Source organism: Bos indicus x Bos taurus, chromosome 4 (assembly GCF_003369695.1).
Source record: "Bos indicus x Bos taurus breed Angus x Brahman F1 hybrid chromosome 4, Bos_hybrid_MaternalHap_v2.0, whole genome shotgun sequence".
Classification (NCBI taxonomy): Eukaryota; Metazoa; Chordata; class Mammalia; order Artiodactyla; family Bovidae; genus Bos; species Bos indicus x Bos taurus.
Window position 1 is genome coordinate 793266 of NC_040079.1, and position 21832 is coordinate 815097.

Consider the following 21832-nt stretch of genomic DNA (forward strand, 5'->3'; position numbering starts at 1 on the left):
TGTGGTTTGAGAACCTGTGAGCCCCCTGCGCTGCCGCTCCACTGCTCTGGGTCACCCTCTGGCCATCCTCCGTCCTTCCAGCCCCGCTGTTCAGGGCTTTGCACTCGTCTCCTCTGCCCGCAGAGCGTGTCCTCTGGGCAGTCCCTGGGCTCAGGACCCCCTCTCTGGGTCTCTGTGAGCTTTTCTCTGACAGTCCTGTCAGAGCATCTGCCCTTCCCACTGCCCTGGCCTCCAACTCTGGGTTATCATTTCCACAGCCCCATCAGCACCAGGCCCTTCTCTGGTGGCTCAGATGGTAAAGAAATCCACCTGCAGTGCGGGAGACCTGGGTTGGATCCCTGGGTTGGGAAGATCCCCTGGAGGAGGGCATGGCAACCCACTCTAGTATTCTTGCCTGGAGAATCCCATGGACGGAAGAGCCTGGCGGGCTGCAGTCCACGGGGTCGCAGAGTTGGGCACAGCTGAGTGACGGGGCACGTGCAGCACATCACCGCCAGGTGTGTGTCCTGCTTCGTCTGCTTTGTCTCTCCCACGATGGGCGAGCACTCTGTGGTAGCAGGGGCTTTGCTGACTGCTTTGCTCCTGCTTCCTGACAGACCCCTGGGCACAGAAAATGCACAGAAGCATTTGAGGAGGGAAGGAGAAGAGGGCAGGGCGGGGGGCGCCCTGCTCCTGAGCACCACGGTTTAGCTGGAGCCCCTGGGAGGCCTGGGTCTCGTGCTCACAAGCCTCCCTTGTGACCTGGCCTCTGGCAGCCTGAGAGCCCAGCAAAGGGATGCGTGCGGGCAGAAAGGATGGAGAGTCTGCTGCACGGGGAGCTGAGACCCCGGCCGCCTCCAGGGGGGCGGGCACCAGGGAGGCAGGGGACGTGGACACTGCCACCCGCCAGCCGGACGTGCCCGCGAGACTGTGATGCCTCAACTTCTCAGCTTTGTCTGTGGCCAGTTTGCTGCAGCCCAGGGTCTGAGCTGTTGCCCTGACCCTCTTGTGCTCCGTTCTCATTACGGTTCTGACATGGTCACCCCACCCGGCCGTGCTCCAGGTCTGGAGGTGGGGCCGTGGACGGGTGCTGGCCCACAGTCTGTCAGGAGCCAGGCGCACAGCAGGAGGGGAGCGGCGGGCAGCGGGCCCAGCTCCATCTGCAGCTCCCCTCGCTCCCTGTCACTCACATCACCGCTTGAGCCATGCCCCCGCCCCATCCATGGAAAACCTGCAGGAAACTGGCCCTTGGTGCCAAACTGGCTGGGGACTGCTGCGGGTGGGAGGGGCTGGAGAGGAAGATCTGAGAAGGGAGGCCGGCCATCAGCATGGCTCGGGGGCGTCACTGGGTCGTGAGACGTCCTCGCAGGGCACAGTTGGGGCGGGGCTCCGCCTTTTGTGCCCTCACTGGGATGGGCGCCACCCTGTGCCAACCCGGAGTAGATCCCCGGTGAGCCCGGGGGCTCAGCAACACAGCATCATCCTGGGCCGCCTTTCCGGGTTAAGTGTGCATCCAGCAGAAACGCACGTGGGATCCAACACTTGTCAAGACCTCTCGTTTGTGGACTGATCCATTTCCCGCCGGGGTCAGTGTCCAGGATGCCGTGGTGGGTCCGGCACGCTCTGGCCCCTGGGGGGATGGCACCTGAAGGGCCTGTCCTGTCCTCTGACCCCAGGCCGTGTGTCTCCTCCCCTCTTCACCCTGGCCGTGACCAGACTGAAAGGTGACGTGTTTGTGAGGTAGGAGGCTTAAGAAACCGCTGAGCGTTGTTCCTCTCGCTTTTCACTGTGCCTTAGTTTTTCTCTTGTCTGTAAAACAGCACAGGCCCTTGTCAGTCCAGAAGAGCGGGACTCCTGACCCTGCCGTGCGCGGTGGGCGGGGTGGTGCTCACCTGGAGCCCCCATGCCGCTGTGTGCCAGGCGCACTTCTCTGTGTTTCACAGTGTTTGTGGGAAATGGGATGTGTTCTCCCCGTTCACCCCTGGAGGTTATTTCTGAGCAAGCGTTTGGTCCCTGAACGTTCGGGGGCGTCTGTGGGGCTGCAGGTAGGGCTGTGGGGGCAGGGCCTCCCCAGGGTCTGGGGCGTGGCCCCTGGGGCAGCAGCACCGGGAAGGCGTCCAGCTCACTTCCTTCCAGGGGGAGCTGTCTCGAAGCACAGGCTTTATTACTGTCCCGGCCTGGTGAGACCAGCAGGTCGGGAGAGGGTTCTGATGGAAGGTGCTGGCGGGGTGGAGGCAGGGAGCCGCGGCGGGGTCTAGCGGTGGTTTTGCAGGAAGTGGGTGAGGCGGGCAGGGTTCGGGGGCGCAGGTCCGGCAGGTGAGAGTGAGCCCGGGGCTCTGGGGCACAGGGCGGCCCCAGCTGCTGGGACCTGGGCTGGGGCGGTCAGAAGGGCCGGCGGCCCAGGGGGGTGGGGCCTAAGTCTCTTTTTCAATAATGTGAAAATGAATGTCTTTCTTCCACTCTGGCGTTTGAAGAATATTTTTGCTGGGTAACTAGAGTTCTGAATTTAGACATCTTCCCTTTCAGTGGTTCAAATGCGTCCCTCATGTATAAATGGCCCAGTGTGTAAGTGTGCATCACGTCACGTGTGTCAGTTAACACGTGTGTAAGTGTGCGTTCCCTGTCACGTGTCACAGTTACGTGTAATTCTGCATCATGTCACGTGTCACAGTTACACGTGATTGTGCATCCCGTCACATGTGTCACAGTTATGCGCGTGTGTGTCCCATCACGTGTGTCACAGTTATGCGTGTGTAAGTGTGCATCATGTCACGTGTCACAGTTATACATGTGTAAGTGTGCGTCCCATCACGTGTGTCACAGTTACGCGTGTGTAAGTGTGCATCTGGTCACATGTGTCAGTTAACACGTGTGTAAGTGTGCATCATGTCACATGTGTCACACTTACACGTGTGTAAGCGTGCGTTCCCTGTCACATGTCACAGTTATGCGTGATTGTGCATCCCGTCACATGTGTCACAGTTACGCGCGTGTGTGTCCCATCACGCGTGTCACAGTTATGCATGTGTACGTGTGCATCATGTCACATGTGTCACAGTTACGCGTGTGTAAGTGTGCGTTCCCTGCCACATGTCACAGTTATGCGTGATTGTGCATCCCGTCACATGTGTCACAGTTACGCACGTGTGTGTCCCATCACGTGTGTCACAGTTATGCGTGTGTAAGTGTGCATCATGTCATGTGTGTCAGTTAACACGTGTGTAAGTGTGCATCATGTCACATGTGTCACAGTTACGCGTGTGTAAGTGTGCGTCCAGTCACGTGTGTCCTGCTTCCAGGGCAGGGACATGTCCTGGCCCCTGGGCCGTGTAACGTCTCGTCCACCTGGTTTTCTGGGGGGAGCCTGGCCGTGTGCTGCTCTTTGTTCCTCTTCCTGGAGCTGACCGAGGGCCTTGAGCCTCGGACTTGATGCTGGTCGTTGGTCCTGGGGGTGTGTGGGGTTGGTGCTGGTCCTGGGGGTGTGTGGGGTTGGTGCTGGTCGCTGGTCCTGGGGGTTTGTGGGGTTTCCCTTCCTCTGCCCCTCCCTCTCAGGTCCTGTCTCACCTCTGCTACCCACTGCCGTGCCCGGGCGCCAGGGTTTTCTCTGTCCTGCTGATCCCGGTCCTTCCTGCGGTCTGCCCACAGACTCCCTGGCCCTTGTTCCCCATCAGTCTGCCGGCGGCCTGTGCAGGGAGCTCTAGGCTTCAGACGCCCTGCTCCGCCCCCACAGAACTTCCGCTTGGGGGTCCCTGCTCCCACTCCATGGCTGTGCGCATCGTCCACCCGCCTGCTCCTCCGCCGGCCTCGCCTCCTTGTCCTAACGCTGCCCTCGCCTCCGTGTGTCTCCCTTTTGCGTGTCTGTTTAGAAGCTCGTGTTCAGATGCTGCTGAAGGACCTGCAGAAGCGCCCAGCCGGCGTGGACGGTCTGAGTGCCCTGGACGTAGATGAGCTGGTCCGCGCCCTTGCGATCGCGGTGCCGAGTGGGGGTGTGGCCGGGGCGCCGGGCGCGGCCGGGAGAGCCGGCAGACGCGGAGCGGAGATGAACGGCGCAGGGGCCGCGCTGCACAGAGACCGCGTGCCAGGTGAGCTCACACGCGTGTGCATCTGGGCCCGCGGCCGCAGGCTTGCCGCATGGTGCTGCCTGCTTGCTGCTGGGAGGTGGGTCTGCAGTGACGACTTTGGTCCGTGTGACTCTGCCTCTGGACGCTCTCCTAACGGGCTGAGCTTGCAGGGCAGGCGTGTTGGAGGGTGGGCTGCACTCTGGTGAGGGAGGGGAGGTGCCTCCGTGCAGGGGCAGGGCGGATGGAAGCGCTTTGTGTGGGGTTTGTGAGTTAAAGTTAGAGTCAGATACTCCAATGGTCAAGTGAAAGGGTCTGTGTGAGGCTCACACCCTCCTCCGAGGGGCTCCAGCGAGAACGCAGAGACCCTCACACCACAGCACACACACATCCTTCTCACACACTCACACAACCCATATCACATACACAAACTCACCCACACAGTCTCACACACTTACAGATACCCCTGACCATATACACAGTCACACAACCCACATCACCCACACGCACAGACACACTCACCCACATACAGTCGCACACTCACAGAAACTCACCCACCACACACACACACACACACAACCCACATCACACACTCATACACAGGTACACTCACACACATATAGACACACACATAGACGCACAAACTCACACAGTCTCACACACTCACACACACGCACACACAGAGACACTCCCTCACACCCCCAGCACACACACACGTACACAAACACCCGGCAGCTCACGCACATGCACACTCATGCCCACTCACACACACTCACAGACAGTGGCCCGGCCCTTGGGGGTGGAGGGCTGACCCGGGCAGGCTCGTCTCCCCGTCTGGCCTGTTCCCAGGGTTGGGCAGTGACCCTGACCCCTGGGCGGTGCCCCGCACACAGTGGGCCCCAGGAGGAGCTGGGGAGGGCGCAGGCCCCCCTCTCGTGGGGAGACGGGCTCAGCTGGTGCAGGAGAGGATGCCCGTCGCTGTCTGAAGGAGGTGGTCTCGGGCGACGGTCCCTGTGCTGGGCTGGGGGGTCTCGAGGGCGGCCGCCCGGAGGAGCCACGCACCAGCTGCTGCTGTGTCTTTGGAGAAACGGCCACCGCAGAGAAGTAACGCGGCTGAAGGCGCCTCCAGCTGACGTGGCTGGGCCCGCACTCCGTCTCCCTCCTGTGACTGCTCTCTGCCCCACCCGGCTGCTCTCCCCACTCCGAGCAGACATGAAGGAGCACCGTGACTCCCTGGCTCTTGTGTCCCGGCCCCTCAGCCACCACCCCTGTGCCATGGCGCTTATGGAGGGCGCGCCGTCCCTGGTCTGTCGGGGGCGTCGGCGGTGGTCCTCACGCCGCAGCAGGACCCTGGCGTCCACCCCGGTGTGCAGTGACCTTGTGCTGTGTCTTCCACAGAGAGCAGACTGCGAGACGGCGACGAGGGACTCTACCGGGAGGTGAGGCCCGCCCGGGAGCTTGGGCCCCGTGCAGCGCGAGCTGCGTCGCCTGCGGTTCAGGAACATGGGGGAAATATGAGAACTCTTTTAGGAAAAAGATAGAAAAACCCTCATAATCTCAAAATTGAGAGAAATCGTGAAGAGTACACACAAAACTGTATGTATTTTAATATATGCTGTTGTCTGTTTTCAGATGAGATGCTAATATATATCCATTGTAGGAGTATGGAAAAGGGTCAATACAGGCAGCATGTTAATTCCCTTAGAACTTCCCACCCAGGGAGACGGGGGTGACGTCATGCGACAGCACCCCACGCCCGCCTTGTCGTCAAGGCCGCCCTGCGTGTGCCGGTCACCAGGGTCCCTTTAATGGACATTAGCAGCCTCTGGATCCTTCAGACCTGTGCTGTCCACATGGCAGCCACCAGGCACGTGGGGCTGCGTGGACTCGAATCCACTAAAATTAAGTAAATAGAAACTCAGTTCCCCAGCAGGGCAGCTCCTGGTAGACGGGGGCTTGGGGGGTGGCTTCCATCGTGTCCAGGTTTCCACAGCAGCGCTGGTCAGGATGGTCTGGAAAAGGCTGGACGTGGATGACACCTATGCACCGTGGGGCCTCTCCTCCTGCTGAAGAGCCTTTGCTGGCCTGTCGTCGTCTTACGGACGCAGGAAATCTGTTCATAGCCAAGGGCAGTGCTGTGGCTCTAGACGCTCTGTTCTGTGGGTGGGAAAGAAGACCGTCTGGGTAGCGCTTCTCCACAGGTCGTGTTAGCGGATCCTAGCTCAGTGCCTGAGCACGAGTGGGGAAGAAAACACCCACAATTGTTCTAAATGTCCATCAGAAACACACCGTGGAGGGAGGTGTGGGGTCTGGGGACGCGGTTCCTAATTCCAGTCACAGGGGACTAGGCCAGCGGAGCTCGGGGTCTCCAGACGAGATGCACACGGCCAGACCCTAATTCTGCCCCCTGTGGCCCCCAGGCCCACATACACGGCACCCCATCCCCTGAGCATCCAGGACAGACGGTCTCTCTGCCGCTCAGGGCACGTTCCCATGCTGGTTTCCTTTCCACCAGGTGAACCGTCTGGGTGTCCAACTGGGGGACCTCCTGCAGGGCCCTGGGTCTCCGTTCCTGCCTGCAGCCCCCCATCTCACAGAGCCCTTCAAGACGGAGAGCAAGAAGGGGGATGACGCCGAGGCCTCCCTGTCTTCGGAGGAGGAGCACGCGGGCGTGGAGAACGTGCGGAGCCAGACCTACTCCAAGGAGCTGCTGCAGAGGCCGCCGCAGGCGAGGCCCGGGCCGGGCACGGCCCCGCAGGAGGCCCTGCGCCTCGGGGCCGGCGCACAGGTACCCCCCGGCCCAGGCCTGCGGCTGCAAGTCCAGCCCCCCGAGGAGGAGTATGGCTACATCGTGATGGAAAATGAGTGAGTGGGCGGTTCCATCTCTCATGGGCGTGATCTGGCGCTGCGGGCCAGGGACATGCCCTCGCTTTTCCATGCTCACCTGGAGGCGGCCCCGCTCCTGCAGTGTGGGATGACGGTCGGCAGTCAGTCTGTCCCCTGGGGCCGTGTTCTGGGCGGGGACCCCAAGCCTGAGGTCAGGCCTCCACTAACAGCCCAGACAAAGCCCTGCAGCTCCCTGGCCCTGCCCACCCCCCCACCCCGCCGTAGCTCAGGGCGTGGGGCGCCTGTGGGGCCGGAAGCCCAGCAGGGTGGATGGGCCCGGGGTGCCCAGGGCAGTGGGCAGGGTGGGGGCTGTGCCGAACGCTGGCTCCACACCCAGGAAGCTCCAGAAGCTTTACACCAACCGCATCCCAGGGTATGCGGCGCCCTTCAGGGGAAAGACGTGCCTCACGGCATTGATGTCCTGGCCTCGCCTTAGTTCTGACGGGAGCTTGACGCGGGGCAGGGTGCAGCATCGCGTGCACAGCGAGCAGCGGGGTCGGGCTGTCCCCAGCCCTGTCGCTGATGAGTCTGACGTGGACGCCGTGCTGTGCAACCGTGTGCTTTCTTCAAGGGACGGGGGCAGTGTGTCCAAGGGGAAGCGTGTCTGTCTGTCTGCGTGCACAGGCGTGTGTACAGGAGTGTGTTGAGGGGTGTGCAGGTGTGTGTACAGGTGTGCGTGCAGGTGTGCACACAGCCCCACCTCGCATTGGGTCAGGGGTCGAGCGTCCTTCCGGGCTGACCCCCATGGAAGGGGCTGTGTTGGAGCCGGGACCCTCTCTGCTGACCCCGCCGTGGCCTCTGCACTCTTGCCTCCATGCGTGTTTGCTCTCGCTGCACCGCATGCAGCAGACCCAGCCCGGGTCAGAGCCAAACGGAGCTGAAGGTGCCGTTCTCGCCTGGGTTGGGCGTCGTCCTCGGGCTGGCATGTCTCCAGGCCTTTTCTGAAGACCCGCCTGCCCATTCCGGCCTCGTCACCTCCAGACAGAGACTGCACTCTCTCTGCCTCCACTCTCTTTGCTCAGAACTGTTAGCTCCTGCTGCGTGTGTGAGAATCACGTGTGACACAGATACCCGGGGCCTGGACAGTGGTCCTGCCGAGGGCGCAGCTCCAGTTGTTGAGTCAGACCCTTCTGGCTGCCCGGTCAGACCTGTGCTGGGGGTTTCCATTTCGTGGCAAACCCTGCTGCCGTGTGCACGTGTGTGCTCTGTGTGTGTCCCTGTGTCTGTATGTTGTATGCGTGTTTCCATGTCTGTATGTTGTACGTGTTTACGCGTGTATGTGGACACATACGTTGTGTGTGTTGTGTGTGTCCCTGTGTGTTGTATGTATGTTTCCACGTCTATGTGTGTGCATACACATGTGTATACACGAGTACATGTGTGTGTTCCCGTGTTTGTGTGTCGTGTGCATGTTTCCGTGTCTGTATCTGTGTACGTGTGTGAGTACACGTGTGTGTCCATGGGTACATGTGTGTGTCCCCGTGTTTGTGTGTCATGTGCGTGTTTCCATGTCTGTATCTGTGTATGTGTGTGTACACGTGTGTGTACACGAGTACATGTGTGTGTCCCCGTGTTTGTGTGTCGTGTGCATGTTTCCGTGTCTGTATCTGTGTGTGTGTGTGAGTACACGTGTGTGTCCATGGGTACATGTGTGTGTCCCCATGTTTGTCTGCCGTGTGCGTGTTTCCATGTCTGTATCTGTGTGTGTGTGTGAGTACACGTGTGTGTACACGAGTACATGTGTGTGTCCCCGTGTTTGTGTGTTGTGTGCGTGTTTCCGTGTCTGTATCTGTGTATGTGTGTGCGTACACGTGTGTGTACACGAGTACATGTGTGTGTCCTCGTGTTTGTGTGTCATGTGTGTGTTTCCGTGTCTGTATCTGTGTACGTGTGTGAGTACACGTGTGTGTCCATGGGTACATGTGTGTGTCCCCATGTTTGTCTGTTGTGTGCATGTTTCCGTGTCTGTGTCTCTGTGTGTGTGTGAGTACACGTGTGTGTCCATGGGTACATGTGTGTGTCCCCATGTTTGTCTGTTGTGTGCATGTTTCCGTGTCTGTGTCTCTGTGTGTGTGTGAGTACACGTGTGTGTCCGTGGGTACATGTGTGTGTCCCCATGTTTGTCTGTTGTGTGCATGTTTCCGTGTCTGTGTCTCTGTGTGTGTGTGAGTACACGTGTGTGTCCATGGGTACATGTGTGTGTCCCCGTGTTTGTGTGTCGTGTGCGTGTTTCCGTGTCTGTGTCTCTGTGTGTGTGTGAGTACATGTGTGTGTCCATGGGTACATGTGTGTGTCCCCGTGTTTGTGTGTCGTGTGCGTGTTTCCGTGTCTGTGTCTCTGTGTGTGTGTGAGTACATGTGTGTGTCCATGGGTACATGTGTGTGTCCCCGTGTTTGTGTGTCGTGTGCGTGTTTCCGTGTCTGTGTCTCTGTGTGTGTGTGAGTACACGTGTGTGTCCATGGGTACATGTGTGTGTCCCCATGTTTGTCTGTTGTGTGCATGTTTCCGTGTCTGTGTCTCTGTGTGTGTGTGAGTACACGTGTGTGTCCATGGGTACATGTGTGTGTCCCCGTGTTTGTGTGTCGTGTGTGTGTTTCCGTGTCTGTGTCTGTGTATGCGTGTGAGTACACGTGTCTGTGTACGTGGTTACCTGTGTGTGTGTACCTGGGTGCGTATGTGTAGTGTGTGTGTGTCCCTGTGTCTCCATGTGTCGTGCGTGTGCACAGCCGCTGGTGGAGCCACCGCCCGCTGCTCTGCGTGCTTTTCCTCCCGCCAGCATGTCCTGATGCTGGAGGACTGGTCCCAGTGTGGGTGCAGGGTTGCTGCTCTCTGGGGCGTGAGTGTGAGTCGTGAAAGTGCTGGAGGGGCCCCCGACCTCGGGAAGACTCTGAGTCTCCATGAACCACAGAGGACGGGATGGTGGGCTTCAGGGCGGGACCCTCCAGGCCGAGCGTCCTCTGCTTCACAGGACGTCCAGAGTGAGCGGCCGGCACCTGGACACAGGGGGACCCTCACATCGGGCTCGCCGCTTGCTCTCACTGACTTTTGTGTAAGAGGGAACCGCTGTCAGAGGGTCTGTTCTCTGCATCCCGAGTCCATTTCCTTGGCTGCACCTCTGGGCCTGAGCACTTACTGCTCTGAGCGGTCAAAGTAAAAGACCATTGTTTTATCGTGGATTCTTCTGCCAGGTGGAAGGTCTTTGGTGCAGACAAGAGCTCTGTGTCCTTAACTCGGTCTGCCCCAAGTGGGATGCTCACAGACACACGGAGTCTCCCCTCTGTTGTCAGATTATTGGGGATTTGAGGTTCTCTGGGGCGGGATTTCACCAGGTCTCAGCTTAAGCCTTAATGGATCAGCTATTAACTGACAAGAATCCGACACCATTCTTTTTTTTTTTTTTTTTAATAGAAAAGGACTTTGTATGTTTGGTTGTTCACAAAAGGAGGAGCGTGGCGGGGAGCTTGCATTCTCTCTGAGGCTCACAGGGACCACGCCGCTGACCTCACTGCCTGCCTTGCCCTCACTCGTACATTTCCGGATGGGCGGGCAGGAGTCTGATCCTCCCCGTTTACGTTTTCACACTTGTCACAAACTGGGTGGATTCAAGACGTGTGAGGGGCAGGGTAGCCATCCCTGGTCCTCCCACGGTGATTTGAGAGTTATTTCAAGTCAGGCTGACGGCAGAAGACCACGGTGGACAGTGTGTGTAAGACAGAGAAGAGCCCGCATGCACGGCGGCTGAGCAGGCGCTGGGGCCCCCGATCCTGCACGGCAGCGACGCAGGTGCTGGAGCGCCGGCTGGCACGAGTCCTTCAGGGACCCCCGATCCTGCACAGGGGTCATCCCAGCTGCGGAGCCTGAGTTTGGGGAAGTGAACCCGTGGCCAGGAGCATGTGTAGAGGTCCTGCCCACCTCGAGTGGTTTGTGGATGAGGAAACCGAGGCATGGACCCTGCGAGCCCAGCAGCCTTCCTGTGGCTGCACTCCAGGGGCCCGGGAGGCGTCCCCACAGCCTGGGCTCAAGGACTCGGGAGCCCCAGTAACGGGACAGAGTCACGGGTCCCTGTCCGACTGGCTAGATGGGGGAGCAGGTTTGTGTTCCTCTTCCTCGTGCAGAGTTGAAACGCACACGAACAGGATGCTGACCCAGGCCCAGAGGCCCGGCCAGTCACCCACCCACTCCCCACTCTCCTGCTGCTCTGACACAAACCCCAGCTATGGTGTCTCAGAGGCGTGCCGTGAAGTACCTCTAAAATAGCAGGATTCTTTCTTTCCAGCATACCGTGATGCCACGTCACACCTGGAAAGGAGCCCAGATCCCTTACTATCATCACACGTGGAGCCCGTTCCCATGTCTGTGTCCAGAACTTGTGTGTCTGCTGGGTGACCTGGGAGGCAGAGGAGGTGCCCCTTGTCGGTGGCTCTTTGCTCTGCGGTGGCCCAGGAGCCATGGGCTCATGTTCAGAGGGTTCTAGAGCTGGGCTGGGCCTTGCAGGCTGCTGTCGGCTGGAATTCTAGAAAGAACTGGAGGATATTTCACGTTGTCTGGGCTCTAACCATGGTGGTCGGGAAAGTGAGAAAACGCCATTAAAGTGCAGTTATGACAGTGTCCCTTGGGCCCCAAACTTTCCAGGTCAGCGTGGCCACATCTGGCTGCCAGAAGGTGCCAGGAGGAACGGTGGTGTCAGGGGCTCTTGTGGTCTCTGACCGTGAGCCCCCTGCCCCCATTGGATCCTTCTGCTGCAGCAAAGGTCTGTCATTGGGGTGGGGTGGGCAGGGGACGGAAGCCCGGCCCGGCCCGCCAACCGGGCCTGAGCCTGGCCTCACCCTCTCTCTGTGTGTGGTCCCCACGCTGACTCCTGCCGGCAGCTCTGCAGCTCAGACTGGGAGCATGAGATGGAGCAGGCTCTTAGAGGGTTCTGGCGAAGTGGGAACCCTGTTCTCTCGCTGAGCTGAGATGGTGGCAGGAGGGAGGTCGCCGTAGACACGTGCGCCTGTGTGTGTGTCCCCAGCACGCCGCGCTGGCTCCTGTGTCTGTTCACCCGCATCTGTCGTCTGCTTATCTGGATCACCTGTACCTGTGTGTCTACAGCACGGGTCCGTCTGTGCCGACACGTCCGCGTCTACATCTGCACCCCAACTCGTACCTGTTCCTGCGTCTACACCCGCACCTGTATGTCTGCACGCACACCTGTATGTCCACACGCACATATGTTTACACGCACACCTGTATGTTTATATACATCTTTATGTCTCCACGCACACCTGTGTGTCTGCACGCACACCTGTATGTCCACACGCACATCTGTATATTTATACACATCTTTATGTCTACACATACATCTGTATGTCTGCACACATATCTGTCTGCACGCACACCTGTATGTCTACACACACATCTGTATCATCTCTATCTGTATATACACCTGCACCTCAGTCTGTCTGTGTACACGCACACCTGTATGTTTATATGCATCTTTATGTCTCCACACACACCTGTGTGTCTGCACGCACACCTGTATGTCCACACGCACATCTGTATCATCTCTATCTGTATATACACCTGCACCTCAGTCTGTCTGTGTACACGCACACCTGTATGTCTGCACGCACATCTGTCTGTCTGCATGCACATTTGTATGTCTACACACACGTTATGTCTACACACATACCTGTGTGTCTGCACGCACATCTGCATCGTCTCTGTCTACCTGCACCCACACCTGCGTGTATACACACCTACCCCTGTGTCACCTACAACCTTATCCACATCTGTATCCACCCAGCCATCGGCTTTGCTGTTGGATTTCCATAATCATCGGGAAAGTTTAGCTTTTCATCTTCAGTGGTGCCCTGAGCATCCACGGTAATCCCCACAGGCCCTCACCCTCTCACCCCTGCAATTGATTTTTTGCAAAGTGTGGTCTGTGTTATAAATGGGCTGAGACTAAATCTGCAAAGTTAAGAAGTTTAAATTCCACTTCTACATACAAAGGAGTAGGAAAGAGGGAGAAAATATGAAAAGATGAGATTTTCTTTGCTGTCAAAATAGTAGTAAGTCTGCAAACGAATAATGAAGCCAGAGGGAAAAGGGAAAACGGAAAACACTCTGTCCTGAGATGGCAAGTGTCCATTGGAAGTGCTGGCCCGTGGTCACATCAGGGTCGGTTTCAGGCTTCCGATGCTGGACGATCCCCCTTGGGGTCGGGAGGCACAGGCGGGTGCAGAGGTGCACAAAGGCCCCGCGTGACCCTCTCTGGGCAGGAGGAGGCTGGGGAGGGCGGTGCTCCCTGACAGGCGCTCCACAGTCTGGGACACACGGTGTGTCTGGATCGCATCGTCGTGGAAGCAGGTGAGAGTGACCCTCTCAAGAAGAAAAAGGTCAATTTCCTTTAGCGGTACAAACTCCTAACAAAGCAGGTGTAGAGGGAGCATCCTCAGCACAGTAAGGGCTGCAGCCACAAACCCCGGTAGCACCACACTCAACGGGGAAAGGCCGAAAGCTTTCTAAGATTGCACTACTGCTGACTGTGGCTCTGCGGTTACCATGAGGCTTACATAAAGCGTCTTATATTCACAGGTCTGTGTAGGTTGATAGTAACTTAACTCTGAATGCATACAAAAGCTTTACATTTTTACATTACTCCCTTTCATGTTTTTGATTTCCATGCACTTTTTATAAAGATGACTCTAAGACGTTTTGTACTTAGATTTGTATTAAGCATTTGGCAGATTTTTTTCCCCTGGAGAGTAAAATTGTTATGGAGACTATATTTGTGGAGAATATGTTTATTCAAATGTCGTATGGAGAACATATTTACTAAAATTTTGAATATATTTATGTTGAGAAGCACAGTCTCATCTTGATGTTAAAAAATGATGTTGGAAAACAGCGGTTTTTTTCTTACAATTTCTTTTTTTACCTCTGAAGAGTTGATGGTTGTTAGCAGTCTTTTAGGAGAAGGCAATGGCAACCCAATCCAGTACTCTTGCCTGGGAAATCCCATGGATGGAGGAGCCTGGTAGGCTACAGTCCGTGGGGTCTCGAAGAGTCAGACACGACTGAGCGACTTCACTTTCACTTTTCACTTTCATGCACTGGAGAAGGAAATGGCAACCCACTCCATATTCTTGCCTGGAGAATCCCAGGAATGGGAGCCTGGTGGGCTGCCGTCTATGGGGTCTCACAGAGTTGGACACACTAAAGTGACTTAGCAGCAGCAGCAGTCTTTTAAGGCTAATTTACTGAGTCGTTCAGGACTGTTAGAGACTCAGGAGTCTGCCTGTGTTCGGCCCTCATGGGAGTTCAGTTTGGCCCACAGGTTATCATGGGCTCACTCACCCCTGCTCTGAGAAGTGGGGTCTTTGTTAGACTTCCGCAGGGAAGGAAGGTGGTGCACCCTGGAGCTGGAATTCTGAATTATCACCGTGGCCTCCACCTATATCCCTGTCCTCGTCAGAAGCATCACTCGTCTGCACTAGAGAGAATTCTTGTGGGTTAACGAAAACGCTAGCTACCTTGAAAGATGATTTTAAAAGATAAACATCATAATTTTTATAGAACAATCGGTGAATCCCATGAAAGTCTCATTTTATTGACAGATTTCAAGTATCTCAGCAAAAACGTTGGTATCGAGGTCGACTAGTTTTCGTGTTTTGTGATCCATCACTCAGTTCCCGACCTTTGGAGAATTTTTGAATAAACCGTGACATGTTCACAGTTGGGAAGTGAAGCAGCCGAAGCCCCGCCAGCCCTGGGATGCAGCACCCCCCGAGGTGGACGTCTGTGGGCGGGAGGGACAGACCGCTTGGAGGTGGATCTCATCTGTCTCAGAAGAGGCGGTGACTCTAGGAAAAGAAGACCTGAGGGACTGCGGGAGCGGACGCGGTTCCGTCTGCTTGGGGTCGGGGAGCCTTGGGGTGGGGGAGCCTTGGGGTGGGGGGCGTGGTCTGGTGAGGGCGTGGTCAGGGTGAGGGCGTGGTCAGGGTGAGGGCGTGGTCTGGTGAGGGCATGGTCAGAGTGAGGGCGTGGTCGGGTGAGGGCGTGGTCGGGTGAGGGGATCGTCAGGGTGAGGGCGTGGTCAGGTGAGGGCATGGTCAGAGGGCGTGGTCTGGTGAGGGCATGGTCAGAGGGCGTGGTCTGGTGAGGGCATGGTCAGGGTGAGGCATGGTCAGGATGAGGCGTGGTCAGAGTGAGGGTGTGGTCAGGGGAGGGCGTGGTCCTGGGGAGGGCGTGGTCAGAGGGCGTGGTCCGGGGGAGGGCGTGGTCCGGGGGAGGGCGTGGTCCGGGGAGGGCGTGGTCCGGGGGAGGGCGTGGTCCGGGGGAGGGCGTGGTCCGGGGGAGGGCGTGGTCCGGGGGAGGGCGTGGTCCGGGGGAGGGCGTGCGGGCAGGATGCGTGCTTGCCCCACAGTCCCGAAGCTGACACACCAGGGTGCACTTGACCCTTTCAGTTTGTGTCTTTCTTTGAGGATTTACTGGTAGTGTGATCTTCGGCACTGAATTTAATTCCTGGAGTCTCAGTTTCCACCTCTTTGAAGGAAGGTTAATACAGGCCCTTCCTTCCAGGTTTGTTGTGAGCAATGAATGAGATAATTTCCGTAGAATCCCTTGTAGTTGAGGGCGGAGAGTTGCTTTTAAGTTCTCACTGGTCTTAATGTTTCTGAAAAGACCCTGATGCTGGGAAAGACTGAAGGCAGGAGGAGAAGGGGACGGCAGAGGATGAGATGGTTGGATGGCATCACCGACTCGATGGGCATGAGTTTGAGTAAACTCTGGGAGTTGGTGATGGACAGGGAGGCCTGGCGTGCTGCAGTCCATGGGGTCACAGAGTCGGACACTACCAAGCGACTGAACTGAATGTTTCTGACCCTCAGGTCATGGTCCCTAGTCTTTGTTTTGAGAATGGCCTCAACACTCCCCTGGCAGACTTGGATTTTCTCATTTTGACCCAGTGGTGATCTAGGCTGTGCAGGGGTGGGGCGGCTGCCATGAGAATGGGGGTGTGGCAGCCTCTCGCATGCTTCCTGTCCGGGATTACGGGGCCCTTTCCCCGTTTTGCTGATGTACAGGCTCCCCAGCACACGCCTCGCTTAACGAGCAGGCTGTCTGAGGAAGGAAGAGGAGCCTTAGAGGGGAGGCCCGCCAGCTCTTGACGGTGACCCTTCCTGCCCTAACGGCGCGGCAGGCGGAGCACCCGCCGCCACTCCCGCTCCGACATCTGACCTCCAGCTGCTAGAAGCGCGCCGTCTCTGTTCCAGGCGGCAGGTGTCCAGGAGACCCCGCGGCAGGTGTCACAGTCGGGCCCTGGAAATTACAAGCGTCTGTCCAGTGATTTTTGAGATTAACTACAACTACTTTCTAAGGAAGTTCAGACCATGAAGTGACAGATGATGGCCACGTAGTTTAAAAACAAAAGAGAAATAATTGCGTGCTGGGTTTGAGTACAGTCGACAGCCTCTCATTTGTCTGACTTGAACAAGAATGGGGCCACCGTTGTCATGAGCCATTTGCCCTGCCTGCCCTGACAGTGCAGCAGGAGGGGCTGAGGTGTCCCCCTGCAGCTCCTGGGAAGTGTCTGTGTCTACAGGTGTGTGTGTGCACACCTGGGGAGTGGCCATGTCCGCAGGGGTATGTGTGCACACCTTGGGAGTGACTGCAGGGGTGTGTCTGTGTGTGCACACCTGGGGGATGTCCTTGTCTACAGGGGTGTGTGTGCACACCTTGGGAGTGTCTGCAGCGTCGTGTCTGTTTTTGCATACCTGGGGAATGTCCTTGTCTACAGGGGGGGGGTGTGTGTGCACACCTTGGGACACACACCCGGGGAGTGTCTGTGTCCGCAGGGGTGTGTGTGTGCACACCCGGGGAGTGTCTGTGTCTGCAGGGGCGTGTGTGCACACCCGGGGAATGTCTGTGTCCGTAGGGGCGTGTGTGCACACCCGGGGAGTGTCTGTGTCCACAGGGGTGTGTGTGCACACCCGGGGAGTGTCTGTGTCCGCAGGGGTGTGTGTGCACACCCAGGGAGTGTCTGTGTCTTCAGGGGCGTGTGTGCACACCCGGGGAATGTCTGTGTCCGCAGGGGCGTGTGTGCACACCCGGGGAGTATCTGTGTCTGCAGGGGTGTGTGTGCACACCCAGGGAGTGTCTGTGTCTTCAGGGGCGTGTGTGCACACCCGGGGAGTGTCTGTGTCCACAGGGGTCCGTGTGCACACCTGGTGCATCCGTGGCTGTCCTCAGTTGCCACCTTCTGGGCTCAGCCCCACCACAGAGCCAGGGCTGCAGCTGTGATTCTGTTCAGGGCAGCCGGTGGGATGACTCTAGGGTAGCCACACATGCAGATGCACCACTTTTAAAACATTCTTATTTTAAAACCTGGTAACATAAAAGCCTGTGGAGAGTGTGTCTGGGAGGTTTGGGGGTCTCATCCATCCTTGATGTGTGGGTTCCCAGCCCTGAGGGCTACTCACTGTCTCAGGAAGCAGGATGGTGGGGGTGGGGGGGGCAGCCCCCCATCGCAGAGGGACCAACCTGCTGCTCCCTGGGCCCATCTCACTCCCCAACACACCCATTCGCACTGTGTTGCTCCTCTTACTGGTTTAAAGTGCGGTGATTCATCCCGGCTGGAGAGACACTTGCTCCCAGCTGTCCCCTGCCCCACCCCAGGCCGAATAATGGAAATACAGGCAGGGCGGCTCTTGGATCAGCACGGGATTGGGGCACGGAGTCCCAGGGGGCGTGGGGTCGGGGTCGGGTTCCTCAGAGTGAGAGGGCGGGAGGGGGCGGGGCCCCATTCCTCGCAGTGAGGGGGTGGGGTCCGGGGTCCCCGTTCCTTGCAGTGAGGGAGTGTGGGGGTCACGGAGCCCTGTTCCTCGAAGTGAGAAGCCCACCGGGTAACCCTGCCGTCTCCCCACAGCTCCCTGAGCCTGGACGAGGGCACGCAGGCGCTGGAGGGCGTGGCGCGGCTCCTGGAGGTGCCAGCGGGCGTCTTCACGGACGTTGAGTGAGTGCGGGTGGGGCTCGGGTGGCTCCTCCTTCTGAGTGTCCCTCCAGCAGGTTACCAGTGGGGTGTGTTCACTGTGCCACAGAGGCTGGTGCTGGAGGAAGAGAGGGGAGCAGCTGGGGGGTCCGGTTAGCTCTGTAAGCGCAGCAGAAACCCGAGTGTCAGCAGGAGGGCGATCCCGAGAGGGCCCCGCTGACCCGGAACCCCCGGGGGCTCTGGATGGTGGGGCGGGCCCACCGCAGGTGTGCCAGGGCCTGGGGAACCACTGGGGCTCTGGATGGTGGGGCGGGCCCACCGCAGGTGTGCCAGGGCCTGGGGAACCACTGGGGCTCTGGATGGTAGGGGCGGCCCCATGGCAGGTGAGCCAGGGCCTGGGGCTGGCACCTGCAGTGTGCAGGCCCCAAGGAGTGGGCCCTGAAGTCCCCGAGTGCCCCAGCCCGCCTCGCCCTCAGTGGGCTGGGTTTTAGAAAGAGCTGGTGACACGGAGGCCAGGGCTGGCACGTGACAGGTGCCTGGGTCTGGGGCCCAGCCCTGTTTCCTGATGGGACCCTGAGGTGGGAAGAGCGTGAGGGGCCGTCGGAAGTGCACTGGGGCCCGGGGCTCCGGTGGGAGGGGCGGGGTCTGGGGGATCCAGGGGGCGGGGCGGGGCCCCGGGGCTCTGGTGGGAGGGGAGAGGCAGGGCCACAAGGGCTCGAGGGGAAGGGGCGGGGTCTGGGGTCTCCAGTGGGAGGGGAGAGGCGGGCCCCAGCACTTCAGGAGGTGCAGTTTTGACCTGGTGCCTCCTCTCCGGCCCCTCACGTTGCTCTGCTCCTCACTTCTTGGCTCAGTCCCTCCCAGACACACCACCTCCAAGTCTGGGGGTATTGGGAGTTTTCCCGCCTTCAGAGGTGGGCTGGTTATCAGCTCAGCTCTTTTGTAAATACCACTTGCTGGGGTCTCTTTCTTGCTTGGTGAACGCAGGCCTCCTGCATCCCCTGGGGGCCACAACGACGCCACTGCCCTCTTTCAGCCTCTGTCAGTCTTGGCCACAGCTCAAGGTCCTACCCCGAGGCCTCGCCCTGCCCTGGAGCCCCGAGCCAGCCCGCACATCTGTGCCTCGGGAGCCCGGGTCCTGCCCAGTTGATGCGGGGCCGGCACCTCTGAGTCTTTAATGCTGCACGCGTGTGGGGTGCATGTGGCATCCCAACGAGTCCTGTATGTCGCCCCCAGGACACAGCACGTGCGGGTCCACAGCACCTGCAGGGGTGACCGGGCAGGGCCCTGGAGGGGACGACCGCACGGCCGCAGGGGGTCTCTGCGTCGCGTTGCTGGCGCGGCAGATCGTGGCTCCTGGAGAGGTGTGGAGGGCGCCACTTGGAGCGCTCTTTCAGGGCTGTGTTTCTGTGGAAGGACTAGTTATGCTTAATATGTTTTGTTAATGGCTCTGTAGCTGTCAAGTAAATTCCATTATATCTTACTGCATCATTAGAGGCCATTAAGACGCCAACGGCATGCCGCTGTAATTACGCCGGCAGATGCCCGGCCACCGCTCTTATGGTTTTATAATCGAGTCCCGGCTGTCGGTGGTGCCGATGGATGCGCTGCTCTGGGCTCTCGCCGGGCGGGCGGACAGGAGGCCGTCTGCTTACTGGATCCCCAGCCCGGGCCTTCAGCTGAGCCCGAGGCCAGCCCGGGCGGCCGGCGCTGCCTCAGCCTGACCGCTCCCCGAGTTTGCAGCAGGCCAGCAGGGTGCGGTCTACTGTCTGTGTGGTGTCCTGCATGGTAGGAGGGCAGTTCCTGAAGACAGAGCGGGAATTCACCACCGGACTCGTCGGGAGGTCTCCTGTGTGCAGGCCCAAGGCTCCCTCCTGCAGGGGCCCGGCCCCCACCCCGCCCCTCCCTCCACGTGAGGACCCCTGGGGGAGGGAGGGTCCCCGAAGTCGAGTTTCAGTTTCCCGCTGCGGGGTCTGTGCTTATTTGCCCCGTATTGTCTCCCTGGCGACTTGAACCACCTCCCGTTTTACAGCTGAGCCTCCGGAGGCCTCGGAGCCTAAAAGGCTCAGCGGGGTGACAGGTGGTGACCTGGGACACGGACATGCAGATATTTCTGTGCAGAGACTCCATGTGCCCACCCAGAAGAGCAGGTGCGGGGAGAGAGCCCTGAACTCATGCCGAGGCCAGCCGGGAGGTCGGATCTGCCTGGCACGGCTGGTCATCTTTCCTTTGCTGGTGCCAGGGCAGAGCTCGGCCACGTGGGGCTGGGCGGTCAGAGACGCGGAACCTCCCTTCACGGCATGCTGGGCTTTCCACGCTGGGTGGTCCCAGGGTCACTGTGTGCATGTCCTAAGGCCAAGTGTGCAGCATCCCAGGGTCACGTGTGTGCACGTCCCAGGGGCTTGCACATGGTGTCCTGGAAGGAAGGAAGGAAGGAGGGCGGGCCGTGGTGCTGCAGGTGAGGACAGGTGAATGAACCGCATGCTCTGTCTTTCGGGAACTAGGAGCGTCCACTAGATCTTCAGAGAACACTCTCAGCACCCAAGGGAAGGTTAGGTTTGGGGGGCCCTACTTACCTGGGACTCTCCAGATGTAGGTTAGAGTAGAAATGTCACCTCACTGGTCACCAGAAGAGCAGCTATCCTGAGGGCCCTCCTGGTGGCAAGGGCCACTGGCGTGGTTCCCGCTCCTGGCACACCAGCCCCTGGGGCATGTCCAGGGGGTGACGGGCCAGGAGACGCGGAGCTTGGGGAGTCCTGATGGAAACAGCCTCCTGCCCCCCCAGACAGATCAATTGTTTAAAAACGGACTCACTTTTCAAAGTCATGTTCAACAAAGTATTTAAAATGCTTTGAACAGTCTTGATAACTCCTGGCAAGCAGTCCCCTGCCAGTTATTTTTATACTGAGTAGTTCTTAAAGATTTCAATAAGTTTTCAAGAGAATTTTAAAAATACTTGTCTCTTTCCTGTCTGTTCTTGGCTTCTGTGGCTCCCTGGGGAACTGACTACTAAAACCTGTTTCCATAACAATTTTCTTTTTCCACACAGGAGTGTCTGCTGGTTACTGTTGGTTTATTGGGGTTGATTTGAATTTTTTTGTAAGAGCCCTGCCACATGTATTTCTAGAGTAGCAGAGCCTGTGGGCAGAGCCCCTAGGACCCAGGGTGGCCCTGGGATGTGTGGGGTGCCTGAGCAGTCCTGACGCCTCCTCAATGGTCTCTTCCAGGGTCGAGGGGCCAGCAGTGACCTTCAGGGTACGCGCCAACGCCCAGAATGTGACCGCAGCGGCGGCGGCGAAGGCGGCAGGTAAGGCTTCTGCAAGCGCTGTGCTGGGCACAGGATGCCCAGGTGTAGCACAGAGTGACTGTTTCAGCCAGCCTCAGCCAGTCCTGTGCGTCGCTAAGCATATAAACTACTTTAACGGAATTGACACTTCCTCCCAGGGTGCAGTGCAGCGCGGGTCCTGGGTGACTGAGGGACAGTTCCTGGCAGTTGAGGTGTCGTCATATTGTGTCTGTTAACTTAAAGTTTCTTTGTCCACTGACAGTAAACAGGCATAAAACAGTGGTCATGCCCCCTTTAGAGGAACAAACCCCAGGCCTCTTGATCTCGGTTGCTGCTGGCTTGTACTTGCAGGGATTCTGGGGCCCTTGGTGGCGCTTGTTTGTTCAGAGTGATGTTTGGGGGCCTCCCAGGTGGCGTTGGTGGCACACATCCCACCTGCCAATGCAGGAGACACAAGAGATGTGGGTTCCATCCCTGGGTGAGGATGCTCCCTGGAGGAGGAAATGGCAGCCCGCACCAGTATTCTTGCTGGAGAATCCCACAGACAGAGGAGCCTTGCAGGCTACAGCCCATGGAGCTGCAAAGAGTCGGACAAGACTGAAGCAACTTAGCACAATGATTCTGGGGACAAGAATTGTCGGTTAAATAATTCCT

The 21832-nt window shown here is 58.3% G+C and overlaps 1 protein-coding gene across 1 annotated transcript in view; it reads left to right on the forward strand.

Moving 5' to 3' along the window:
• Positions 1-21832, forward strand: part of PTPRN2 (protein tyrosine phosphatase, receptor type N2) — a 598332-nt gene that overhangs the window by 226706 nt on the left and 349794 nt on the right. Inside the window, exons 7-11 of the mRNA XM_027538454.1 lie at positions 3846-4061; positions 5436-5476; positions 6553-6902; positions 17833-17919; positions 21120-21199. Of these exons, the coding sequence (XP_027394255.1) occupies positions 3846-4061; positions 5436-5476; positions 6553-6902; positions 17833-17919; positions 21120-21199 (774 nt within the window). The remainder of the gene's footprint in view (positions 1-3845; positions 4062-5435; positions 5477-6552; positions 6903-17832; positions 17920-21119; positions 21200-21832) is intronic.